At 38.7% G+C, this 9,657-nt stretch overlaps 1 protein-coding gene across 1 annotated transcript; it reads right to left on the reverse strand.

The window, feature by feature from the left end:
* Window positions 1-485: 485 nt before the first annotated feature.
* On the reverse strand, window positions 486-1,451 carry LOC118835720 (vomeronasal type-1 receptor 1-like). Its single transcript, XM_036742964.1, has one exon. It carries the CDS (start codon window positions 1,449-1,451, stop codon window positions 486-488), a length of 966 nt encoding a protein of 321 aa, XP_036598859.1.
* Window positions 1,452-9,657: the final 8,206 nt, after the last annotated feature.

Raw genomic sequence — 9,657 nt, forward strand, 5'->3', positions numbered from 1 at the left:
CACAATAATAATTCATTACATTAATATGCCACAATTTGTTTAGCAATTCACCAAAAGGATGATAACAAATTAGTTTTCTCTTTGGGACTACTGTGAAAAGAGCTGCAATAAATTGTGTGTGCATATGTGTGTATATATATTCATATAGGTATGCATATGTGTATATGTATGCACATTTGTATATATATGTATATGTATGTATATATATATATACATATATATACATATGTATATGTGTGTATATTTCCTCTTTTTAAAAATTTTCTTTGGGAGAATCTGCCTAGTAGTGCTAAGCACTTTCAATTCTAATGTTATATGGTGCTATGGATGCTATTAAGAATAGTAGTATTTAGAATCATCAGCCTATGTTTATTCTTTGATCCCCACTATTGATACCCTCAAGGTAGTGTTGCTTTTAGGAAATGGGAGGTAGGTGCATTTAGGTCTCATGTGATGTGGGACCTCCTTCTTTCTGCCTGGAAGCTTCATGGAACATCCTTGGTGGAGGATACCAATCTACTATCAAGGTCAAAATGTGGGTTTTTCTTTCTACAAAGAGCGTAGAAATACCTAGGAACTTGTGAGTCACTGCTTATCAGCATATAGGGGCTAACAGCTGGGAAACATGAAGCCAGGAAAGCAGAGGTATGTGCTAACCAGTGTGGAGATTTTACAAAAGACATATATGTTGTCAAGATGCTGTTGAGTGAGTAAGAGGTAAAAAAGGTGCTCAGTAGCAGTAGGATGGTTTTGGTGGCCCTGGACTCATGGGAGACTCTGAGGGAGAGGCAAGTAAGGTGAATTTGCTTGACTTGCCTGTGATGTCTGTATAGAAGAAACACCATGTAACCACTGGCAGAGACCATGAATACCATACACACAGAATCAGGAAAGGAGATAATGGTTGCAAATAAGGAGGCATGATATCCAGAAAGAATTACATGAGAACAATATCCATAATGCTGTATCTCAGTGATATTTCTGGCATGACTTGGTCCCTGAATTCCCCAAGGAGTATAGCTGCAAAAAAGCAGGTGAAAAGTCCAACAGAAGAGACTAGAGAGAATGATGTACTTTCGGGTTCTGGCTTTAAGCCCTGCCCAAATGGAGTTGCTGGGGCTGATGGTGATGGCCTGAAAACCACTCAGGAGGCAGGTCATGCTAAGGGAAAGCTCCTGAGCTACTCTGTGAAGATATGAAACAATTTTGCATCCAATTTCACCCAGGAAATTCATCAAACCCAAAGCTGTCATTGTCTTGGGAATGCCTTTTGAGAGAAGCACCAAGCAGTTGACAAAGGCCAGTTGAGTGACAATAGTGTCTATAGGCCTCATCCTATGTCCACTGAGAAAAACAAAGATGAAGAGGAAAATAAGGAAGGAATTCCCTAAAACTCCAATTCCTGTCTGGGAGAGGAAGGCAACACACAGGATTATATTATTAGATTTCATGAAAGCAGTATCTTAGTATCTTGGCAAGAAGAGCTGTCATCAAATGTAGAGAGACCTAGAGAAGAGCAAAAGTTAATATTATTTGTGAGTACTGCTTCCTTGTTCTTACCTAGTAGACTGTATTGAAGATGTTTTCTTCTGGTCTTTACATAAATGCTCTCGCACTCTTTGCTTTTAGAATAAAATTCAGTCATCTTTCTATGGCATTTAAAAAGTTTGAGAGACATAATTTCTGGGTAACAATCATTTTATTCATAATGCCAGCATTTTAAATAAAAGGTCAGTGATACTAGGGAATGCCAAAGACCATCATGGCAGTAAGCTCACTGCTTATATGCCCTTAAAAAGTGGGTGTTCCAGAGGGTGGCAATCAACTTTGATTGGTTAACAAGTAATGAGAGAATGAACATTACAATGAGTGGTTGGACCTGTTTTAATGAACTTTGATAGTGTCATTTACTTCTAAGTTACCCCCAGCCTTGGGCAATCTATTTAAAGAATTTATTTCCACAAAAACTGTAGTAGAGCATAATGGTTTTCCCACCTGGGTAGGGGTAAACAAAGTTGTTAAAAATATCGGTTATTAAATAATCATTTCTCTCATTCCCCCATTTGATTCTAATGAGAGGCACAATCTCCTCAGTGGATCACTAACTGATATGAGAAACACTTCAACAAGATTTCTAACTGTGGGCCTTACGAGGGGAGACAATATGAGGGGGAAAAGGAAACATGGACAGGCACTTCACCAAAATCAAAGAGGGAAATTCCCTTTGATAGCATTTTGACAAAAATCAAAGGGAGCAATCCCCTTTGATAAGGAGACCTTACAGATAAAAGGAACAAAGGGAAAGTAAAAGGAGTCTCATCCCATAGAGCAACCTGGTTTTCTGAAACCATCTGATGCAGTTCTGTGGTTTGGATGTGGTCTCAAAGCAGTTCTACTCTGGTTCAGGTCACCACTGATAGAAATCCTTTTCTTTGCTGAAAATCTCCTACAAAATTGGTCTTAGCACAATTTTAAATTTATTTTGCCAATAACTAGGTCAAACAATTAAAGTTAGCTTAAACCTTATGTCTCTATTATTAGAAAATCAAATTTGAAACCTGTGAGACCAGGGACTTGAAATTTTTCGGTTACCAATTTTCATGTTGATATATCCAAGAAACTCAAATACAAATAGAAGATTAGAATCCAATTTTCATACTTGGCATTGTGTGATGTTAATGTGATTAAAGATCTTCCCTGCCCATTCAATAGGACCTTTACTTACACCCTTTGCTTACTAGATGCAAAGCCCAAGGACCACATACTTTTGCTAATTTGGTCATGAGAGGTGTAGAGCCCTAAGGAGAGGTGCTAAGACCAGAGCCAATTGTATGTGCACTGTTTTCTAGCCAATCATATGTGCATGAATTCAGCCAATCAGAGACTTAAGTTCTAACCAATCAGATGCCAGCGAGAACTGCATATAAATAGGTCCCAGAGTGTGAGAGAAGCAGAACTGACAAGCAGAATTGACAAGCAGACATCGAGAAGACATTGAAGCAGCAGACATTAAGAGGGCGTTGAAGGCCAGACATAGAGAGAGCCCGAGTCAAGAGAGACTGCAGAGCAGAGAGTGCATACCAGATAGTTGCAGAGATCAAAGAGCTAAGAATCTACAGCATCAAAAGTTTGAAGAACTGAGAATCCAGAAAATTCAGGAGACTGCAAAGATTCTGAGAACTGCAAGGGCTTTCAAAACTTTGGGAGAGGATGGAGGCAAGCAGGCAGAATTCATGAGTGATTGTTTATGGGAAGGCCTTAGCAGGGCAGAAGATTACAGGATGACTTGGTTCCTTGCTATAATACTGTGTTAAAATTTCCTTGTTGCTACATTGAGGTGGACTTAGGGGTTTGGGTATAAAATTATTGCTATATCGAATTGGGGCTGTTGGTCTTGAGATTGGATCCTCTGATGCCTAAATAAATGTTATACTTCCTCTGCTTCTACCTAGAGAGGTTTTCATATTTTGTGATTCCAAACAACACAGGCATGTTCCTGGTCATCCTCAAGGTCATGAATCTTGCCTACTGACACACATTGTTCTTTCCTCCATGTGGTGCTAATCTTGATTAAAAATCTTCCCCACTCATTCATTGCCTTAACAGGCCTCAGGTGGAGCTAGTTAAGGGAAGCTTGACTAGGGGAGGCTTGTTTGTAGGAAGGCCCACACCCTTTTTCTAACTAGGTGTGAAGCCCCAGGCCCACACCCTTTTGCTGATTAGGTATGAAGCCCTCAAGCCCTAAGAAGGGTATATATACCCTGAGGGTAGCCATTAAGCTCAGAGACACAGAGACAGGGATGGAGAGAACTGGAAGGGCTCAAAGAGAGATGGAGAGAGAGAGAACTGGAAGGGCTCTCAGAACTGCAAGCTCTCAAAACTATGGGAGGAGAGGATGAAGGCAACTAGACAGCTAGGGTTTGTGAGTGAGTCTTTATGGAAAGGCCCCAGCAGAGGGGAAGGTTGTAGGATGCCTTGGCTCCATGTTGCAATATTGTGTTTTAATTTCCTTGCTGTTATAATGAAGTGGACTTACTGGTTTTGGGATACAATTTCTGCTATGTTGAATTGTAATTATTGGTTTGGGGATTTGATCCTCTTGTGTCTGAATAAATGTTTTACTTCTTCTGCCTTCTATACAGAGAGTCTTTTATATTTTGCAATTCTTAACTATACAGGCATATTCATGGTCACCATCGATGCCCTGACTCTTGCCTTCCCATTAGGAGAATGAGGTTCTGCTAAGGAACTAAGAACACTTTATAAGAAGGTGAACTCTAATGCAAAAATGAATTCATTGAAAAGTTGCCAGATTAACTTCAGTTGTAACAAGAAGTTCCAGGATTATACATATATATATATGTATATATATATATATACACACATATATATATGTATATATATACATATATATATACACACACACACACATACACACACACACACATGTAATAACCAATTTCAGAACAGTACATATCAAATGAGTTTATTTATAATACAAACAGTTTCAGCTTCTATCCATGTTCAGATACATAACCTCTAGTACAAGTGGATATCTCTTTAAGTAATTTATAAGATAAACCACAAGCCATCCCTGCCCTCAGTATAACTAAATTGTGTTGCTATTCTTTTCGTTAATGCACAACTGAGACAGTTACAATATCAACCTCACTAAATAACAGAATTATGGATGACTCTGGAGGAGAAAATGAGGCTGGTGAGTTTGCACAGCCCTCTCCCACTCAAATCAAATTCGATTTCAAGTCATGTCATCATCTCCCTGATGTTATGATCTTCTTTGAGAATAAAGGACAAACCACAACCTGTAAGTAGTCTGAGCTGCCCTACTGGGGACCCAGCTGGCCAATTCCAGTTGGCATCTCCTCTCCTCTCCTCTCTTCTCCTCGGGTATCATGCCCTTTCTTGAGGATATTCTGCCTAAAGGAAGGTAAATTTTAATCACTGATACCTACCCAGTTAACTTGGGGTGCATGGGCTAGATTTATTTCTCCAAAGCCAAGCCTTAAACCCAATTAATGCTGGATCTCATTGATTGGACAACAATATTTCACTGCCCTACCCAAGCACCACTTAATGTTTATTTTTGGGCCTTCCTGGCTCAGAGTGAATGTAAATAGTAACTGTATCTCTTTTGGCCAGCAAACCTGAGGGTCCTCTCCAACTTTATTTTTTTTATTAATGGGTCCAATCTCTGACTCACTTCTTAAAGAAGACTCTTCTGTGAATGGGCATTGCCTCACTCAAAATGAGAACTTGAAAAGACTTTAGCTTAAAAAGGCCAAGGTCTTTCATTGCATCCCGGACCACTTCCAGTTATCCTGATCTATATCTGGCCACTGGACCCAGATGGCTCTGGGGGAGAAAGAGGGCCCGATGACTTTGCACAACCCTCCCTTACTCAAATCAAATTCACTTGCAAGTCATGTAATCATCTCCCTAATGTCATGGTCCTCTTCGAGAGCAAAGGACAAACCACACCAGAATTATATCCTGGTTTCACAAGTTTTTCCATCATTTGCCTAATTATCAGCATACTATTAAAAGAAATTAAAGGTATCAAGGCTAAATGATTAATCATTTAGTTGTTCGGAATATAAAAAAGGACTAAAATTTTACGCCAAATCTTATATCTATATCTCACTATAATACTGATCATCTAACATGATTATAGAAACTTGCCACTAAAGAATATGGGCATAAAGAAGAGGGATATTAAGTAAATAATTCTTCCCTAACTTCATGTCAACTCCAGGTAAAATTATATAGATAGCCAAATTCATTGAGCCAGGCTTAAAGCTCACCAGGTGGGATATTTTCTATTCTAAGGGGTATTGTCATTCTGGAGAAATTGAGTCAAGAGAATACTACCTCAACTCATGTCAAGAGTTATTCTCCCAACCTTTCCCATGAGAACTCCACCTGAAGTTAATAGATGTCAACTCCACATGGTTGCTAGTATCATGGATCATTGGCTTAACATGGATCATTGGCTTAACTCCTTGATAATCATACTTAAGAGTCAGACTCAAAATAATATCAGTTACAGTCCCATAAGGTCTTATAGCTTTGGGTGGTTTCAGCTCTCAAAGATCACATATCCTTGATAACAAGCAGTGACTATAATCTCTCATTGATAACAATAAGAGATTCATTCAACTTATCTTCATATAACTAGCACTCATGGAAAGTAGATGCTTTTTCATCCCTAAGTTCAACATTACACAAGTGATTTTGCTTTAAGATACTCAATAACAACAAAAGACTTCAGATGGGACATGTAAATATAAGAATCTCAAATTGTATACAGAGAACAACTTGTATGAAACATTGTTTAGAGTAAAACTTGTCCAGTTACTAACCATCATTACCTGTCAGATCTGACTCATGCTTAAAATCAAACGGAGGTAAGTTTTTTTCCCTTCTGTTATGATATATGACGTAGTTATAACTATGTCCCTCTTTTTCCTTTTATAAAAAATCTTTATAATCAAGAAGCTCTGTAAGTACCATACTAAATCTATTAATAATAGACCGATACTGGAACATCTCTGAGTTATTGTAATAGGATGCAAGTATGAATATCTTACCATTTTAACCTATATTTGTGTTCAAATAATAATACAGGGATAACATCTTCCTAAGGAGGAAATTATTAGACAAATTAATAAAACAAAGATGCAATGTAATAGATCTCTAATTGAATGGGACAGTAAATTTTGAGAAAAAGCAACAGGATTAGACTGTTTCCTCTAATAATTATATACAGATATATATGATTGGCTTCCAAAGTTTATCTGTTATGGAAATTCAGGTTTTAAGCATGTTTTGGTAATAAGTTCTCAAAACTGAATTTTTACAGATAAATTGCATGGATAATGGTAAAGAAGTTATTTTCCCATTATTAAAGTATCTGTCTGATAATTTTGAAAGGCAGAAGAGCTTGTTTTATGGTTGTATCCTCAAATTTTAAAAGATTCTTATACCAGGTACAGGATTGAGTAAGGGCAGAAACAGCAAATGATATATAAACTGAAATTCTCTGACATTTCAAAATTGGAGAACCAAATTTAATTGGTTCTACTAATTTATACTGTCAGAAATATCTGGCAGCCTCCAGATTTGAGACAGAACTACCTTTTAGAACTGTCCTGAGAATAAACCTATCATTTAAGAAAAGATATCTAGCTATCAGAAAAAAAAATGAGACTTCTGGGACTCCACAGATTCTGCTTAAATGAACATTGAGAATGGGTTACTGGGATTCAAGGAGACTTGATGTTAGTTAATATTGGTTATAATGATTTTATTGCTTTGCATGGTTTATGTTTAAGTTTTCTTGGTTACCTTGGTGACAAGTAAAACCCTCTTCTCAAAACTAGTCTATTGTGAGCCCCCTAAGTAGTTTAATCTATACCTGACTTAATGTAATTATGCAACTTGAGGAACTGTGAGGCAAATGTCATACAAAGCCCTGTGTATCTGGGAAACTGAACCATCTCTATGTACCTTTAACCAAGGACCTATGTTATGCTGTGTTCTCTCAATTGTCAACCCATGTGTCTTCTAAGGGCCTCTATCAGGTCTTTCTGACTACTCCCATAGCTGCCAACTTGTGAATATAGGCTATTGGATCATCTAAAGATGCCCATCTGACATCTCTTTCCATACCCTGAGGAAGAATGAGGTTTTCCCCCATGCTTTCCTTGGTCTTCAGGTGTTGCTTTTGGCACACCTTTGACCAAAAGGAGGAAATGATCATTTGAGTCTCCCAACGAGGGCCAAAACCTGAACTAAGTGGACAGAAGCACCCAGGCATAACAGACATGCTTTACTTTGCTCTCTGAGTGAATCCAAACTCTCCTGCTGGATTTTGCTGACTGGGAACATTCTTCTGCTAAGGACCTGGGCCACTGGACATCTCCCTTATCTTGTTGTTTTATGATTCTCCCTTGTTATCTTGAGCAATGCCATCCCTCTTTAATGAGCATTGTTATGTTATGTCATGTAATGTTTATGACCAAAGAAACACAGACATCCTGGCACCACCCTCTTGACTTATGGAAGCAATACTTTTTGGCTGACACAGGCATCCTGAATCAGCAGGGGGGAGGAATGATTACTCTGAGGATATAAAATCCTCTTCAGTTATCCTTTCTTTGAGCTCATTCTTATGAACTCCTGTGTATGGACCCATACATGTGGTCTGCTTTGGGAGAAGTAAACAAGCATATGCAACCTAATTTCATTTAGAGATTCTCTCACAGGGTACTGACCCAGATTTCTCTTTTTTGAAACCTTGTTCCTGCAAAAAAAAATTTAGAATATATTGCTAGTACTTTTTAGTCTCACACTAATCAGTTGGATTTTCATAAGCTGAAGTATAAAATACCCTGAATTTTCCTGTTAGCCATTTATTGTGTACACAGGTTTTTCTTTTTTTATCCTCATATAGCTTTCTTTAGGGAATCTCTTTCAAGAAGATAAATCTACTTGATGTAATGCTTCCCTATGAGAATGAAAGTTAGAAAGCTGCAGCTCAAGCACTAAAAACAGAAATATAGATACAGATATGCTTACCCAGAGATTATCGAAGGTTAAGGTCAGAAGCCTAGAGTTTTAGATTGAAGAAGAGAATCAAAATCTCAACTTAGGGTTTCTCATTAAAGGCCATCTTTCAAGGGAAAATTTCCCCAGGAAGCACTCAGAAAAGAAACAGTTTCCTGGTAGATCTTAAGCCAGATCCCTCTCTTTTCCCAAAAAGTCTCTTTGTGGTTCACCAAACAGCAGCATTTAAAAAGTTTGAGAGACATAGTTTCTGGGTAATTTAATAATTTTATTAATAATGCCAGCATATTCAATAAAGGACAGTTATGCTCTTGACTGCCAAAGATTTTCATGCCCTTAGAAAGGTGGGTGTTCCAGAGGGTGGTAATCAACTCTGACTGGGTAATAAGAAATGAGGAAATGAATATTACGATAAAGAGCTGGATTTATTTAAATGAATATTGATTATGTCTTTTACTTCTAAGTTACCCCCAGCTTTGGGCAATCTGTTCAAAGAATCTATCCCCACCAAAACCTGAGCAGAGCACAATGGTTTCCCCACCTGGGGGAGATCTGGATGAGATTGTAAAGAAAGTTAACCCAATCTCATTATCAGCAAAGTCCTCTAGAGAATGAATATTTGAAAGGAAGACTTTAGAAAAAGGGGAGAGATTAGAGCCAAGACGGTGGCTGGAAAGCAGGGACTTGCATGAGCTCCCCCGCCCCAGGTCCCTGCAAACACCTACAAAAATGGCTCTGAACAAATTCTAGAACTGCAGAACCCACGAAATTGCAGAAGGAAGCAGGCCTCCAGCCCAGCACAGCCTGGATGGTCGTGGGGTAAGGTCTATCACACCGAACTGGGAGTGGAACAGAGCAGAGCCCAGAATGAGCCACACCCAGACCAACCAGACCAGGAGCCAGGCATAACAGGCCCTAGCACCCTGAATCAGTGAGATGTGGCAGTTACCAGACTTCTCAACCCACAAACACCAAAGACAACAGAGAAGATTAGTGAGAAAAGCTTCTGGGACAGAGTGAAAGGAGTTCCTAGTTAGGCCACCGCCCCGGGGGAAGCAGAAGTGATGCAGC

The sequence above is a fragment of the Trichosurus vulpecula genome, chromosome 2 (assembly GCF_011100635.1).
Source record: "Trichosurus vulpecula isolate mTriVul1 chromosome 2, mTriVul1.pri, whole genome shotgun sequence".
In the NCBI taxonomy this organism is placed as follows: domain Eukaryota; kingdom Metazoa; phylum Chordata; class Mammalia; order Diprotodontia; family Phalangeridae; genus Trichosurus; species Trichosurus vulpecula.

What these genes read in the sequence shown, in the direction of transcription:
- LOC118835720 (XM_036742964.1), bottom strand. Translation starts at nt 1,451, where the DNA reads ATGAAATCTAATAATATAATCCTGTGTGTTGCCTTCCTCTCCCAGACA.